The 17,500-nt window shown below is 49.6% G+C and overlaps 1 protein-coding gene across 1 annotated transcript in view; it reads right to left on the bottom strand.

Moving 5' to 3' along the window:
* Positions 1 to 13,959, bottom strand: part of GXYLT2 (glucoside xylosyltransferase 2) — a 75,463-nt gene extending 61,504 nt beyond the window's left edge. The window contains exons 1-2 of the mRNA XM_079795699.1: positions 13,774 to 13,959; positions 5,825 to 5,956 (exon numbers count right to left, since the gene is read on the bottom strand). Coding sequence (XP_079651825.1) covers positions 5,825 to 5,956; positions 13,774 to 13,914 — 273 coding nt within the window. The 5' untranslated portion in view covers positions 13,915 to 13,959. The remainder of the gene's footprint in view (positions 1 to 5,824; positions 5,957 to 13,773) is intronic.
* Between the last annotated feature and the right edge of the window lie 3,541 nt (positions 13,960 to 17,500).

The following is a 17,500-nucleotide window of genomic DNA, read 5'->3' as shown; positions in this document are numbered from 1 at the left end:
AGAGAGAGCAAGATACTAAAAACCTATATAAAGAAATAGTGACTGAAAACTTCCCCAACCTGGTGAAAGAAATAGACTTACAAGTCCAGGAAGTGCACAGAACCACAAACAAAAGGAATCCAAAGAGGACCACACCAAGACACATCATAATTAAAATGCCAAGAGCAAAAGACAAAGAGAGAATATTAAAAGCAGCAAGAGAAAAACAGTTAATTACCTACAAATGAGCACCCATACGATTGTCAGCTGATTTCTCAACAGAAACTATGCAGGCCAGACAGGAGTGGCAAGAAATAGTGAAAGTGATGAATAGCAAGAACCTACAACTAAGGGTACTCTACCCAGCCAAGCTGACATTCAGAATTGAAGGTCAGCTAAAGAGCTTCACAGATAAGGAAATGCTAAAGGAGTTCATTAACACCAAACTAGTATTATATGAAATGCTGAAAGGTATTCTCTAAGAAGAGGAAGAAGAAGAAAAAGATAAAGATAAAAATTATGAACAACAAATACATAACTATCAACAAGTGAATCTAAAAATCAAGTGAATTAAAAATCTGATGTACAGAATAAACTGGTGAATATAATAGAATCAGGGGCATAGAAAGGGAATGGAGTGACAACTCTCAGGGGTAAAGGGGTGTGGGGGGTGCGGGAAGAGACTGGACAAAAATCATACACCTATGGATGAGGACATTGTGGGGAACGTAAGGGAAGAGGGTGGTATGGGAACCAGGTGGAGGGGAGCTATGGGGGGAAAAAAGAGGAACAACTGTAATAATCTGAACAATAAAGATGTATTAAATTTAAAAAAAGAAAACTCTTAGGACAAATTTATAGGTCAAGACTATAAGCAATTTTATTCTGTCTCTCTTTACTATATATTCTTCCCTAACTCCCTCCTTGAACATGGATGCTTGTGCTTGAGGCAAGTGTTGGGAGCCAGAAAGACACCAGACATTGTTATAATCTTGGAACTTATTGAAATTTGGTTAAAAAAGCCTTTCTCCCTGGGTGAGACCTGTATAGTGCCTTAACCTTAACCTAACTCACATGGCCAAGTATCTGCAGATTCTCCAACCCGATGATCTCAGTCATATTTTACATATCTCTAGGATCCCCAGTGGAGTACATTATTGAGAATATAGGTCTTTGTAATCAAATAGGCACAGTGTATAACATCCTATCTAATAAAAGAGTAATATGCAAATTGACTTTACCTCCCCTACACCCACAAGCCATGCCCACCAGCCAATCAGAAGTGAATATGCAAATAAACCCAACCAAGATGGCTGCAGCCACGGAGAGCAGGAGGGCGGCTTGGGTTTTCCCGGCAATGGAGGAAGCCAAGCTTTCCGCCTGCCCTTGCTGGCCTAGGCCTCCACTCAATGCTACAAAGATTCAATGATAGGCTAGGGTTGCCCACAGCATTGGAGGAAGCCAAGCTTCTGCAGCTCTGGCCAGCACAGGCCTCCATTCCAGGCTACAAAGTTTCAATTATAGAAGATAAATAAATCCCAGGTACCAGGGCCTCCACTTGGGTCGCCGGGGGGCATGGATGGCCTGCAAACCACCACAGGTCCCTCGCCCAGGCCACCCTACGCCCCAAGGGAACCCCCACGCTGATCCGGGACACCCTTCAGGGCAAACCAGCTGGCCCCACCCATGCACCAGGCCTCTATCCTATCTAATAAAAGAGTAATATGCAGATTGACCATCACTCCAACACACAAGATGGCTGCCCCCATGTAGTCAAAGATCCTGCCCCCATGTGGACACAAGATGGCCACCACAAGATGGCCAGCAGGGGAGGGCAGTTGGGAGGGACCAGGTCTGCAAAGGAGGGCAGTTGTGGGCAATCAGGCCATCAGGGGAGGGCAGTTGGGAGGGATCAGGCCTGCAAGGGAGGGCAGTTAGGGGTGACCTGGACGGCAGAGGAGGGAAGTTGGGGGTGACCGGGCCTGCAGGGAAGGGCAGTTGGGTGGCGACCCAGGCCTGCAGGGAAAAGCAGTTGGGGGGGGACCAGGCCTGCAGGGGAGGACAGTTAGGGGTGACCAGGCCTGCAGGGGAGGGCAGTTGGGAGGGACCAGGCCTGCCAAGGAGGGCAGTTGGGGGCAATCAGGCCAGCAGGGGAGGGCAATTAGGGGAGACCAGGCCGGCAGAGGAGGGAAGTTGGGGGTGACCGGGTCTGCAGGGAAGGGCAGTTGGGTGGCGACCCAGGCCTGCAGGGGAGGGCAGTTGGGGGGGACCCAGGCCTTCAGGGGAGGGCAATTAGGGGTGACCAGGCCTGCACGGGAGGGCAGTTAGGGGCAAACAGGCTGGCAGGTAATCAGTTAGGCAATGATCAGGCTGGCAGGGGAATGGTTAGGGGTGATCAGGCTGGCAGGCAGAAGCAGTTAGGGGCAATCAGGAAGGCAGGCAGGCGAGCAGTTGGGAGCCAGCACTTCTGGATTGTGGGAGGGATGTCCGACTGCCCAGTGGGATCGGGCCTAAACGGGCAGTTGGACATCCCTCAAGGGGTCCCAGATTGGGGAGGGTGCAGGCTGGGCTGAGGGTCACCACCCCCCATGCACGAATTTTGTGCACCTGGCCTCTAGTCTACATAATAAAAGCCTAAGCGACCATTATGGCAGAACAACCAGTTGCTATGATGTGCACTGACCACTAGAGGGCAGACACTCAATGCAGGAGTTGCCCCCTGGTGGTCAGTGCATTCCCACAGGGGGAGTGCTGCTCAGCCAGAAGCTGGGCTCACAGCTGTCAAACGCAGCGGCGGTGGTGGGAGCCTCTCCTGCCTTTGTGGCAGCGCTATGGAACAGTGAGCTGAGCAGTAAGGAGCAGTGAGCAGGCAGGTGGTAAGGATTGAGGGGTCCCAGACTGCAAGAGGGCACAAGCTGGGCTAAGAGGAACGCCCCCCCACCCAGTGCATGAATTGCATGCACCGGGCCTCTAGTAATATATAAATCCATTATAAACATCTCACTAATTCTTATTAAGTGGGGGAAAAGTGATGTGAATTCATGAAACTCAATTATTTCCTTTAATAATGGAAAAGGAAAAAGTCCTCCAGGATCGATTTTAATGAATAATTTTTATTTATTTGTAATTGGCATATCGTTTTACTATAAATACTTTAAGCTTCTGAATTACCTGCAGCTTGGAGGGCTTAATCAAGCCATCTGAAATTCAGTGTGCACCAGTAATGCTCTTGCTCTTAGGACCATTCTTCACAGACTAGAACAGTAAATGTCCATTGATATTTAGGACTTCAGATATCCTGACTTGGTGAGACCTAAATTCCAGTGATTGCACTTGAAAATCTTGAGTGCAAAGACTTGTGCTCTGATCGTTCTCGTAGCATGAGAATCTTACCCGAGAAAGGGTTTCTTCCACAGGTGTGAGGTAGGTGTGGCCCCCTTCAGAAACACGGGTAAGGCTGTGCTTCTCAGTCAACTGACCAACCACCTGCAGAATGTTTACACTTTAGAGTTTCCGTCTTCTCTGTGCTGCTTTAGCAGCACACCTGATTTGGTTTTATAGAGATGAATTTCAAGGAAAACATCACCTAAATTTTATTTCAAATTACATCTCTTTGATGCCCAAAAATGTCAAGTTCATAATCTGCTATTATGATATGACTCAGAAAAGGGAAATGTCCCATCAATCACAATCTCTATTATTTTTAAGGACCTCTAGTTTCTATTATCAAAAGCAGAATGCCAGAACTCATTTGTTATTGAAAATTACTGGATGAATAAAAACCATCATGTGGTAAGTTTGTTTGTTTTTTAATTCAAGGTCAGGGGAAAAATGTGCTGCTAATATTTTTTGGATAGGTTGGAGAGACAATTTTCCAACAGTAAATTTGGTTATATAAAAAATGAAGACTATAAGAAATCTGACAACTTTTTTCTCATCTTCTTAAATGGTATTTAGTTTTAAAATCACCAACCTAGAGATTTAGTGTCAATTTGAGGTTGTTTTTTATTACCCCCATTTTAATACATTTAATCCCATCTGACAACATATATAATCCCATCTGGTCTTGTTCTCACAGGTTCTGTGAAAGAAATGCTAAAAACCCCATCTGCCATTTAGGGTTTCAGACCAACAGATGGTAAAACTTCCCTGTGTGGATGCCTCCCAGGCACCCCAAAATCACATTAATCTCCCCTGTTACCAAAACAGATTTTTATCTAGACTCTTCCATCTCTAAATAGCACCACCAATCACTGAACCATAAGAAATGGCTTTTTTTTTTGTAGGGCATAAACAGCTGAATATTGGCAATTTCAAACAGATCAACCTTTTCAGACCAGAAATCTGGGTGAAATCCCTCTTACCTCACTTCCCTTCAACTCTTACAACAAGCCAGTCATAAAAACTGGTAAATTCTATTTCTCAAGCAGGTTCTAAATCCATCTCTAAAGCAACCACTATAGCACAAGTCATCACTGATTGGCCTCAGCAATCAATGAGGTTCATCCAGATAAGTAAGTGTGCAATGGCCACGTTAGACCATCCCACTTCTATGCTAGAAACCAGTCCACAGCCCCTCCCTGCCCTGCACACAGAGCAGACGCTCAGCGGGTCTCCAGAGCCCAGAGCTCTGCCCTTCACTCCCACCTCACTCTGTTTTCTGGTTACTGCACTCTTTTATTTTCTCAACTAGAGGCCCAGTGCATGATTGAATCATGCACGTGTAGGGTCCCCTACATGCTTTTGCTTTTGATCACGGGGAGCTGGGTGCCTGCCTGCTGGTGCACCAGGCCTGAGCGGACAGGCATCCAGCTCCCACGCTTTTGCTTTCGATGGGGGGGGGGGGGGGGGAGCTGAGCTGGGTGCCTGTCTGCTGGTGCACCAGGCCTTTCAGAAGCCTCCAGCGTGGCGGAGGCTTCTGAAAGGCCTGGTGCCTGAGCAGACAGGCACCCAGCTCCCAGGCTTTTGATGGTCTGTGGCCGCTGAGGGGAGCTACCCTGCTGTTAAGAGGTGCAGGGGGCGGGACTCCCGCCCCCTGTGCCTCTCAACGGCCGCTGAGGCGGGCTGCCGCGGACACCTGGCTACCCTGCCGTTGAGAGGCGCAGCTGGGTGTCCGCGCAGGCCCCCTCAGCGGCCACGGATCTGGCCTCTCAACAGCAGCGTAGCCCCCCTCAGTGGCAGCGGATCCGTGCCTCTCAATGGCCGGATAGGCCACCCCGAGTCCCGCCCCGCAGCCTCCCGCCGCCCAATCGTGGGCGTAGCAGAGTGATGGTAATTTACATGTTACTCTATTATTAGATAGGATATGCTCCTTGAGAGTCTTGGTTTTTATATATGTTCAATAATTTTTCTATTTATGATTTTTAAAAATGAAATTGAAACATTACATTACCTTAAAAAATTCAAATTCAAAAGGCTGTACCAAAACTCTGGACCTTTTCTGAATTATTCCCTAGCCTGGCTGCATCTAGTGGTAGTTACTGTTATAAGAAAAATAACAATAATCAAAGCTAATATTTACTGAGGGTCAAGCTGACAGAGCAAATTGAGGTGCAGACCAGGGGGGCTGTGAGGTTTGCAGAGCTAGTAAATGGTAAGCGTCAGAAAGACCTATCATTCAAAACATGCTTTTGATGCTCTCAGCCCCTCAATCTTTGGGAAAGACAACCTTTCAAACGCAGGGACCCTCTCTCTACACCCTGAAGACCAAGAGCAGTGACTACAGACAGATCCAAGAGACACATTTTAGCTGTAAAATGCCTCTAAATGTGCTCCAGTTAATCCCACTCCATTTCCAGGAGCAATTCTCTCTCAAGCGGCACCTCATTGAAAGCAGGGTTCCTACCGGGAGGAAGAGTCTCTGGGCAGCGCAGGGTTTGAACAGCTTCCTCCACTCCTGGGGGTTTCCCGCGGAAAATGTGATGGGGTAGATTCTGTGCACAAACTTCTCCGTATACGAGTCAGGCCACTGCTGTAACTGAAAAACATGGAAGTCAAGGGGAGGGTGATCAGACCCCCAGAAATATGAAAAACACCTGAAGCTTCTGAATGCTCAAATGGAATGTATTCCAGCAACTTACATAAAAAGCCTAGCTATGTCGCCACTTTTGATGCTCACCGAGGAAAGACCATTTCTAAGATTAAGAAGTAATTTCCAGAGGTTGCAAGGGTGACGAGAAACACGTAAACACATTGAGGACAGTACAAATCGAGCAAATTTTCAAGAGGGAAATTGGGAAAGTGGTAAGGACAAATCCTCAAAGGCAAAAATACAGAACTTTTATCAAAACCTATTTTGATAGAAAAGAGAAACCACACACACACTTAGGAACAAACAAAATGCTCCTAATTCATTATTATAGAAATATGCAATGGACTACTGTACAGTTAGAATAAAGTAGATCTATATGTGCTGACATGAAAATAATGGCTGATATTTAGTTAGGTTTTAGGAAAAGCGAGAATGCAAGACATTGAAAACCTATTTGAAGAAATAAAGACAGAAAACTTCCCCTACCTGGTGAAAGAAATAGACTTACAAGTCCAGAAAGCACAGAGAGTCCCAAACAAGAGGAACCCAGAGAGGCCCACACCAAGACACATCATAATTAAAATGCCAATGGTTAAAGACAAAGAGAGAATCTTAAAAGCAGCAAGAGAGCCGAGACCGGTTTGGCTCAGTGGATATAGCGTCGGCCTGCGGACTGGGAGGTCCCAGGTTCGATTCCGGTCAAGGGCATGTACCTTGGTTGCGGGCATATCCCCAGTGGGGGGTGTGCAAGAGGCAGCTGGTCGATGATTCTCTCTCATCGATGTTTCTGACTCTCTATCCCTCTCTCTTCCTCTCTGTAAAAATCAATAAAATATATCTTTAAAAAAAAAAAAAAAAAAAAAAAAAAGCAGCAAGAGAAAAACAGTTAATTACCTACAAGGGAGTGGCCATACATTTTAATAGTTGAAAAAATAAAAACAAGAGTAAGATTTTATGATGTGAAAAACCACATGAAATTTGAATTCCAGTGTTTGTAAATAAAGGTTTTATTGGCGCTCAGCCACACCCATTTGTTTACATGTTTCTACGGCCGCTTCCACAGTAAAAGCAGAGACAAGTGACCGCGATGTGCAGTCTGCAGAGCCTGAAACAGCTGCCAGCTGGTCTCTCCCAGGAAAAGCTGGCCAGGCCATTACAGAAGTAACTCAGTCATCAAAGTATCAGTCAGACAAGAGAGAATATAGGATCTGATCCTATTTCTGATGTTAACATGAAAAAAGAAAAATAACTAAATACACCAGAACTGTTGTCCCTGAGCATTAGTATGATGGTTAAAGTTTTTTCACTTATGATTTTATGACTTTTTTTCAATGTATGTATACTGCTTATATAATCATATAAAAGTTTTCAAAAAAACACATAACATTGGGAACACTTTAAATTTGCAATTTTGCAACTTTAAGATGGATATTTGGGCTCTGGACAGGTAGCTCAGTTGGTTAGAGCATCGTCCCAATGCGCCAAAGTTGGTTTTGATCCCGGGTTGGGACACATACAAGAAGCAACCAATGAATGTATAAATAAGTGAACAAATTGATGTTTCCCTCCATCTCACCCCCTTTCTCTCTCTAAAAATCAATCAATAATTTTTTCAAAGGATGGATATTCAGGAGAGAAATCTCAGAATGAGAAAGAGTAGGAGTGATAGTCAAAGTACTTGACAAATGACTTATGTCAAGGGCCTGACCAATCAGAGCCACAGCAGGACAGATATTCAATACAACTGCAGAGACAGCCAGGACTGAGACCAGGTTAGCCATCCAGGGCAACAGGACCCAGCAGCCAGCATACACACTGGCAGACCCCAGAGCAGTGGTGCCTGTACAGCCCACCATCAGTCCTGGAGGGGCACAGGAGGTCCCGGCTCAACTGGTTTCCTTAACAACTTGACCCTTACCAGCCTATCTTCTAGAAGGTTATCCACCTTTGTCAATCTATGTCTTTTAACTGAAATATTCAGGCCAGTCACAGTTTCACTATGCACACATAGGAATAGTTGCTGATTGCAAACACTGGACGCTCCTATTGACACTTCCTCCATGGCAATCACACACACACACACACACACACACACATGGGCTGTTGCTGCCCCACTGTCCCTGCCCGAACGGATTGGTGGCCATGTCCCTTTCTGTGTCCCATTATTTTCTAACTAGGGGCCCGGTGCACGAAATTCGTGCACTGGGGGTCCAGGGTCCCTCAGCCCAGCCTGCCCCCTCTCACATACTGGGAGCCCTCAGGGGATGTCCTACTGATGGCTTAGGCCCGCGCCCCACAGGGAGCGGGCCTAAGCTGCAGCCTGGCCTCCCTTTGTGGGAGGCAACTGGGCTGATCAGGGGAAGACACCAGCCCCATCACCCTGCTGCTGCAGCCACTGCCAGTCACCACAGCCACCAAAGTGTTTTCATCAACACAACTCCAGTCCCTTCACCATGAAAAAATGACAACTTTCTTTAGGCATTTTCAAGATGTGTCTTTCATAGGATATGCATTTCTTTATTTATTTTTTATCCTCACCTGAGGGTATGTTTCCATTGACTTTTAGGTCCCTCCAGCTCCCTCTGATCACCGGCTCAGCTCCTGCCCAGGCCTGCCCAGACCGAAAGCCTCTTGGGCAGGAGCGGACCCCCAGCTCCCTGTGATAATCGCAGGGGGTCCGCTCCTGCCCAGGCTGAAGCAACCCCCAGCTCCCTGCGATCGATTGCAGGGGGTCCGCTCAGGGCACCTATGTATGCAAATTAACCACCATCTTGGTTGGGTTAACTTGCATATTGGCCCTGATTGGCTGGTGGGCGTGGCTTGGGCGTAGCGAAGGTACGGTCAATTTGCATATTACTCTTTTATTAGGTAGGATACTGAGTCTAGGGCAGGAGCATAGGAGAGCCAAATCTAAATCACATGTCTGACCCCAAGCTTCCTGGAGAGTCCAGGAAGTCAATCATCTGTCATTTTCAGCTTCTATTTCGGGAGATGACAAAGATAAATAAAACTTTAAAATATTAAAGATCTACGATGTAGAAGGTAAGTATCACCATATTTAAGCAGATTTAAAATCAATTCCACTTAAATAAAGCTCACTCACAATACAACTTCCAAAGGAATAATGATGGCGAGTAGCTTTTTTTTTTACCCTGAGGTATGTGACTTTGCACCTCCCAGGAAGTTACTACAAAAAACTTTGGATAGTCCCACAATGCTGCTGTGCTGGCACTTAGAGCTCTGAGCAGTGGCATAACCTGCCCTCCACCTTCCCTGTGGCTGAGGAGAAACCGCTGCTAACCCTTGGCTAACACACTGCCCCATATCTAGGAGATGTTCCCAGAACCTTTGTGGAATGAGAGAATATATAGATGACCGGACCCACCTCACAGTTACACTCTGCAATAAGAAGAGCAAACATCATGTGTCCCCTTTGTGTATCCATCTACCAGGGGTTTGGTTAACTCTTTGCTACAAAGACATTGGAACTGGGAATTCAGTGACTTGTGTAAGAGCCAAGATTTTAAATCAAAACTGGCACCACAGTCTGAGTATGAAAAAAACGAGATGACTCCTTTGGTCCTGCCCAACTTTTAACATCCAAGTATAATTTCCTGCATTAGTTGGGCTTCACTGGCCTAACAAAGACCTGAAGAAATGAACCATCAAATGGGTAAAGGCATCAGGAAATTCAAAATGTGGCACAACTTCACATGGTCTGCAATGATTTCATTCACGTAATTTGCTCCTGATTATCCCAAAACTTAGTAATTTTGTATTTATTATGCTCATGGGTCCCATGGTCCACGAGTGTGGACAAGGCCCAGAAGGGACAGCTTGACCCTGCTCCACAATATCTGGGCCTCAACTGGAAGCCTGGAAGGGGGAGCTGGAATCACCCAGAGGCTCATTTGCCCACACGTCTGGTGGGAGAGGGGAGTTATTGGCTGGGACGCAGTCCCTCTCTGCATGGACCTCTGTGTGTCGTCTCTCCGTGCAGTGCGGTGGCCAGGCTCCGGAGCAGGCATCCTGAGAAGAACCAAGCAGAAGCCATCTCCTTTCTATGACCGAGGCTCAGATGTCACATAGCATTATATGTCTCATACCCTATTTTATATGAACATACATATTACGTATGTAGATGTGTATGTATTAGCTATTGCCTTATAACAACCTCGTAGCTCAACACCAAAAGCCCTGATCACAGATGGTTCCTTAGGGCAGGAACCTGTGAGCTGCGTTGTTCTGGCTCAAGGCTTCTTGTGAGGCGCAGCCCAGTGGCTGAGCTGCAGTCATCCTGACCCGCGTAGTCAGCTGGTTGTTAACAACAGGAAGGAGCAGAGCGAAGGCGATACCACAGCATGTCACTTGGAGCTTCACCAGGAAGCTGCAGTTTCACTCTCCCCGGCAGCCAACAAAGGGGAGGCGGACGCATGCCCAGTGAAGTTGGGGGGACTAGGGAAGGTGCTGACAGCAGCTGGCTCCCCCAGAGAAAGGGATCAGGAGAGAAAGAGAATGCGAACAAGTTGGAAGGGGTCATACCTTTTTCAAACTAGTTCTGAAGTGGAATAGCATCGCTTCTTCCCTATGCCATTGGTCACACAGACCAAGCTGGCTCGGTGTAGGAGGGAAACACAGAGGGAGGGAGGAACAGAAGGTGGGGCACGGGCCTCTGAGAAATACAACCTGCCCACATATGTGGTCACACAGCCACACCTTCCTCTCCTGACCTTGTGTGAAGTGGACACTTATATTTTGTTTGGCTCCGTCCTCTCGCCCCAGCTTCCTGCATGAGGAGGGATCAGTAAGCACTGGCCCAGCAGGTGCTGTACAAGGCGTGGCTAATGTCTGCTCATGGCCCGTGTGCTCCTTTCCTGCTCAGGGAGTACTTCTCAGCCCCCTCGAAACACTTCTGGACAAATGAATGGGCGCAGAGAAGACGTGCTGCTGTCAAGCAGAGGGACTAAAAGGCAGTCGTGATGCGCTGTTCTCTTCTCCGGGAGCGAGGCCCAGGCCTTGGAGGCCACAGGCTCCGCAGGTGCACCAGAGCACAGCTGGTCTGCTCGAGAGACAGCAGCCACGGATTCTCCGGAGCGGCCACCACAGCCTGGCCCGGCTGGTTCCAGCACACATCTGTCATCTCGGCCGTCAGTCCCGCTGGCCCCAAGTTGCAGATGAGAAAACTGAAGCTCAGAAAGGCCACGAGATTTTGTCACTCTGTTTGTAAAATAGGAACATGATTGTTACCTTTACAAAGCATCATTATGAGGATTAAGTAATAGTCAACCATGAACCCTTGACAAATGCTCATTATGACTTCCATCATTTCCAGACCACAGCTTCAGACCAGCTACGTATGTTTCCATGATTCTTCTTCCCCTTACCCTGACTCAGTTTTCAAAGCATTTTGCAAACATATTCAAAATCCCCAAGAATATCTGTTCCCCTGGCTTCTCTTGGAGAAGACGTCACAGGCTTTTTCTTTAGGAAACATTTTCCAGCTTCCTGTTGCTACTAGCCTCCCTCTGCCCCAGCTGCTGCTTGGGCGTCTCACCTCCTGGCAGGCGGCAGCACTGCTGGCTCAGGAAGCAGGTCCAGCGCAGAGCGAGCGAGCGAGAGTGGCATCCGGAACTCACAGACTTTCAGGGAAAACAAAGCTCGCTCTGCAGGAACACGCAGGCGGGACTGCGGAGGGGCGTTCCCCACGCGCTCTCATGTGCTGGCTAAAGAACCACTATTCGTTCCTCAGCACAGAAACAGTCAAATAAATGATGGCTCAGCCACATAGTTAACTACCAGGCAGTCACTGAAAAGGATGATGCAGAAATGTAGGGATCCTGACCCGGAGAGGAAAAGCAAGTTCCAGGAGAACTCTGAGAGATAATCCTGATTTTGTAAAATAAATATATGTTAAGTTAGGTACATAACTGTGCATGCATTATTATGTGCCTATATACTAGTACAGTGGTCAGCAAACTCATTAGTCAACAAAGCCAAATATCAACAGTACAACGATTGAAATTTCTGTTGAGAGCCAAATTTTTTTTTTACAGCCAAAGTGTTTTATTAAGCTATTATATGTGTACATATCTTACCATTGCCCCCCCCCACTCCCATATATGCCCTCACTCCCCCAGGGTTTTGCGTCCATTGGTTATGAGAGCCAAATTTTTTAAACTTAAACTTCTTCTAACGCCACTTCTTCAAAATAGACTCGCCCAGGCCGCGGTATTTTGTGGAAGAGCCACATTCAAGGGGCCAAAGAGCCGCATGTGGCTCGCGAGCCGCAGTTTGCTGACCACGGTACTAGTACATGTATGTATACAGTATACACATATACACACCCACACAGATAAACACACATACACACACCTGAATATGGGAAAACACATATAGAAGAATCACTCTAAATTGCTAATTCTGATACTTTCTTGGATAGGACTGAAAGGTAGCAAAGATGCACATTTAGTTTATAACCCCTATATTGTTTGAATTTGCTTTAATTAGCATATATTACTTATTTATAACATACACTACAGAGTACATCAATGAACATAAACTATCCGTCTCCCAAGTGAGAACAATGTTCATAATACCAAGAGGGATCAAGCTATGGGGCAAATGCTTTAAGTGCATCATTTCAATTAATCCTCACAATGCTTCTATCTACAGGTGTAATTATCCCTGTGTGGGAACCACGCCGATGAGAGCACAGAGGCCTGGTTATTCGTATACCAGGATGTTCAAAGCTGTTCTGGGATAAGTCTAATCGGGGTGCCCAAGGCCAAGATACCACGAGCGGGTGCAAGGACACACGGTGCACTGTGCCTCTGTAACCCAGATGATTGATGTCACTGCTGGCAGCCAGCCTGCTTTGTCTCTGGGTTAATATACAGGCTACTGACGAGCTAGTCTGCAAAAGAGCAGCTGGGCAGACAGAGGCGAGAGCTCAGAGAAGGAGAGGCGGTAGCACAGAGAAGGTACTAGCAGCTCCTATGTGTGCAGGAGACAGGAGAGCTCAGACGGAGCTGAGAGCTGGTGCTGCTCTGATGGAAGGCTAGGAGCTCACAGAGAGCTCAGATACAGCTGCCATGTTACCCCGCCAGTGTGCTGGGCAGGGAGACAGGAGGAGCTGCTGAGCCAGAGAGGTCATGAGGCTGCAGCTCGAAGGGAGAGCGCAGGTGCTATTGCTGTGTAAAGCTTTAGGTTTAGAGGCAGCGTGCAGCTGCTCAGATAACAGCTGTGGGTACAGAGACTAATGCTGCTTTATGGGAAAGACGTGTATTTACCAGCTGGTGTGCGCTGCCTGCCTATATGGGCTTTGCTGTGAAGAACTGTCTTGTCTGATAGTTATGTGGCCACTGGAACCTGCAATGAAGACTCATCCTTATACACCCACAACCTCTCATGGCTTCTCCGTCTGCTCCGCCGCCAAGAAAGAACTGACCTGCTGTCTAGTGAGCAGAGGAGAAGGGGGACTTGGCTTAAGTTCCCAACAGTGAGTGTAGTGTAGGGTTCGAGAAGGAACCAGCCTGGCATAGTCGGAGGAGTAGAGAAGAATACACTCGGAGCAGCAGTGCTGAGCAGAGCCCCCGCTGGCTGACACCCTGTGTTGCAGATAATGACAGTGAGGCTCAGAGTCAAGGGTGCAGAGTCACAGAGTTGAATGTGCAGCAAAATACATCTGTGAACAAGATATGCTTTTCCCAAAATGCAGCCCAGCTGACTCGGCACGTGTTATGCTGCGCTTTCTGCAAATTCACCTGCTTATCAAACTCGGGCTTCAGAGATTCTTCTGTGAAAATGTGGAAGTGCATCTTCCTGTGGCTGAAGAGCACGGCTGACTTCAGCATGACCAGCGTTTCCTCCAGCCGGTTGCCGCAGGCCACCACAGCCAGGTGCATCCAGAGCCTCGGGGGCAGCACGGCATGGAAACTCCTGGGTTCTCCGGGTCTCCTGGAAAGAATACAAGTTAAAGCTATTCCTCAACTTATAAAAACAGCCAGTAAATGGTTGGAACATTTCAAAACATGAGCAGGCACACTATGCTATATTTTATAAAGTGATAAGCAGACAACTCTTCTTGTTCAGAGAACAATAGCATGTATCCAGCATTGACTCTGGCAGTGGCAGGACGTCACAGTTAGGGCTGCGGGAGGGGTCTGGGACTTCCATGCCAACACACAGCTGTCTGGTGCCTGCCGGCTGCCACCGGCCCGCTGGGAAACAGCATCGTAACCTTGACAGCTGTGACAGGGGCTGGGAAGCTCTCCTCACAGGGGCCATGGAAATTAGATTTGAATGCAACTTGAGTAAGAGGGTGGGACATGGCTTTTCTCGTGTGAAATGAGCAACTGGCTAGTCTCATCATCTGGGTGGTGTTAGGTGGTGGGGGTGCATGACCACGGAACCACCGGAAAAGCATCGAGTCCGGGAGGTGCCTGTCACCTGCTGGGAGAGTCATGAAGAAACAGCGTTAATCTAACCATCTCACTCACGATGGCGGAGGGGATATGTGTGAAATTCAGCTTTCAGTATGAAACTGATATTAGTGAGAAACAGGCAGGAGAGGGGGCAAGTTAAGCTGAAAATTACCAAGAAATCAAATACCCAGTTAACAGCTGAGAGGGGACTAGGATCCAAGAGTCCTGCTATTTCATCATAACAAAGGATTTGTCCCAGACGAGGGGATGATGCTCGCTCAAACACAGCACTGAGAAACAGTCCCGGCGGCACGTGGGAAAAGGGGACCCGGAGAGGGACTGAGACAAAGGGAACTAAGTACTGGAGCAAAAGAGCAAAAGATGCAGACAGGGAAGCCTGGATGCCAGAGACCCCGCCCTTCTGAAACTTGAGCACAGCGAGCAGTGAGCTGCCCATGGGAGGAGGGCAATTTGCTCCCATTCCTTTCCCCAGAAAGTTAAAGACGTGGGTGGAGCTTGCTGGGCAGCTTCCTAATCTGGCGAGCCAGGACGCAGAAAGTCCCTCAGAGTCCACTAGTTTTGGTGATCACCGGAAAAGACAGCAGCGAGGGCCTAAGTCTCTCCCTAAATTATCCACTTCTCTTCACTCTCCCGTTGAAGGCCACCGTCTTCCTTCCCCTTCGTAACTGGGGCAGCTCCCCTGTGAGAGCAAAGGTGACTGCAGCACAATAAGGTATTTTGAGAAAAAGACAGACTGCACTGACCTAGCTTTTATTACAGTACTAGAGGCGGGTGCACGAATGTGTGCACAGGTGGGGTCCGGCGCCCTCCCCAATTCGGGTGATCCGGGCGGGCCAGATTGGGGTTGGCTGGACAGCAAGCCCCTAATCGAACTCCTGGTGGAGGGGACAATTTTCATATTAGCCTTTTATTATATAGGATATTTTTATAATTGCTCTATTTTATTATTCATTGTTAATCTCTCACTGTGCTGAATTTATTAATTAAACTTTATCATGGGCATGTATGTACAGGAAAGAACATGTATAAGTAGTCCCTATCTAGGGCAGATATGCTCTAAGACCCCCCATGGATGCTGAAAACCATGAGGAGAACTGAACCCTATCCATATGTTCTAAGCACCTCACAGCACCTCTTTGGCAGATCCAGATTGCCAGCATCACTACTCTTGCATTTTGGAGGCATCATCCATAATATAAAGAGCCAGAGACCGGAATGCCATAATGAGCAGAATGACCGGTCGCTATGACGCCCACTGCCTGCCCTTGCAGAGTGACATTGGCCAGCCTGATTGGGGGTAGGGCCGGCAACCAACCTTCTGCAGCCCCTCCCCCAGCCCAATCGAGGGTGGGGCAGCCGGCCTACCACCCCTCAGCCCTTCCACCCGGCTGGCCCCGCCCCTGATCACACCTCCAACCCCGATAGGGGGCGGGGCCTGCCTGCCAACCTCCTGCAGCCCCTCCCCCTGACCAGCCCTGTCCCTGATGGGCCCCCACCACCCCAATCAGCCCAAAACCCTCCTGCAGACAGCTCCGCCCCCAATCGGCCCCCCCCCCACTGCAATCAGGGGCAGGGCCGGCCGGACAACCACCCATGACCCCTCGCCCAGCCTGCTGGCCCCCGATCGGCCACCCACCTCATTTGGGGGTGAGGTCTGCTGGCCCACTGCCCACAGCCCCTCCCCATGGCCAGCCCCACCCCAGATCAGCCCCCACCACCCTGATCAGCCCACTGCCCCTTCCCCCAGCCAGCTCAGCCCCTGATCATTCCCCCCACACCAATTGAGGGTGGGGCTGGACGACCAACCTCTCAGGGCACCTCCTCCAACTGCTGACCCCTAATCGCCCATGGCCCCTCCTCTCAGGTGGCCTGGCCCTGATCGTGCTCAATCAGGGAGGGCGGGCCGGCCAACCTCCTGCCATCTCCGCCTCCAGATGGGCCCAGCCCTGATCTGCCCCAATTGGGGCCAGGCTGGGTGGACCCCACCTGTGCACAAATTTGTGCACTGGGCCTCTAGTCCTATATAATAAAGAGGTAATATGCAAATTGTCTGCCATGCCCTCGCACAAGATGGCCACCCCCATGTGGTCACAAGATGACCACCACAAGATGGCCGGCAGGGGAGGGCAGTTGGCGGCAACCAGGCCTGCAGGGGAGGGCAGTTGGGGGCACCCAGGCCTGCAGGGGAGGGCAGTTGGGGATGACCGGGCCTGTAGCGAAGGGCAGTTGGGGGTGACTGGGCTGGCAGGGGAGGACAGTTGGGGGCAACCGGACCTGCAGGGGAGGGCAGTTAGGGGAGACCAGGCCAGCAGGAGAGGGCAGTTGGGGGGACCAGGCCTGCAGGGGAAAGCAGTTGGGGGCAATCAGGCCTGCAGGGGAGGGAAGTTGGGGGCGACCAGGCCTGCAGGGGAGGGCAGTTGGGGGCGACTGGGCTGGCAGGGGAGGACAGTTAGGGGCAACCGGGCTGGCAGGGGAGGGCAGTTGGGGGCAACCGGGCCTGCAGGGGAGGGCAGTTAGGGGAGACCAGGCTGGCAGGGGAGAGCAGTTAGGGGTGACCAGGCCGGCAGGGGAGGGCAGTTGGGGGGACCAGGCCTGCAGGTGAGGGCAGTTGAGGGGGATCAGGCCTGCCAGGGAGAGAAGTTGGGGGCAACGAGGCTGGCAGGGCAGGGCAGTTAGGGGCGACCAGGCTGGCAAGGGAGGGCAGTTGGGGGTGACTGGGCTGGCAGGGGAGAGCAGTTAGGGGCAACCAGGCTAGCAGGGGAGGGCAGTTGGGGATGACCAGGCCAGCAGGGGAGGGCAGTTGGGGGACCAGGCCTGCAGGGGAGGGCAGTTGAGGGGGACCAGGCCTGTAGGGGAAAGCAGTTGGGGGCAACCAGGCCTGCATGGGAGGGAAGTTGGGGGCAACCAGGCTGGCAGGGCAGGGCAGTTAGGGGCAACTGGGCCAGCAAGGGAGGGCAGTTGGGGGCAATTGGGCTGGCAGGAGAGCAGTTAGGCATCAATCAGGCTGGTGGGGGAGTGGTTAGGGGGTGATCAGGCTGGCAGTCAG

This window comes from Cnephaeus nilssonii (assembly GCF_951640355.1).
Source record: "Cnephaeus nilssonii genome assembly, chromosome: 17".
Lineage (NCBI taxonomy): Eukaryota > Metazoa > Chordata > Mammalia > Chiroptera > Vespertilionidae > Cnephaeus > Cnephaeus nilssonii.
This window is presented reverse-complemented; position numbering and strand designations above follow the sequence as displayed.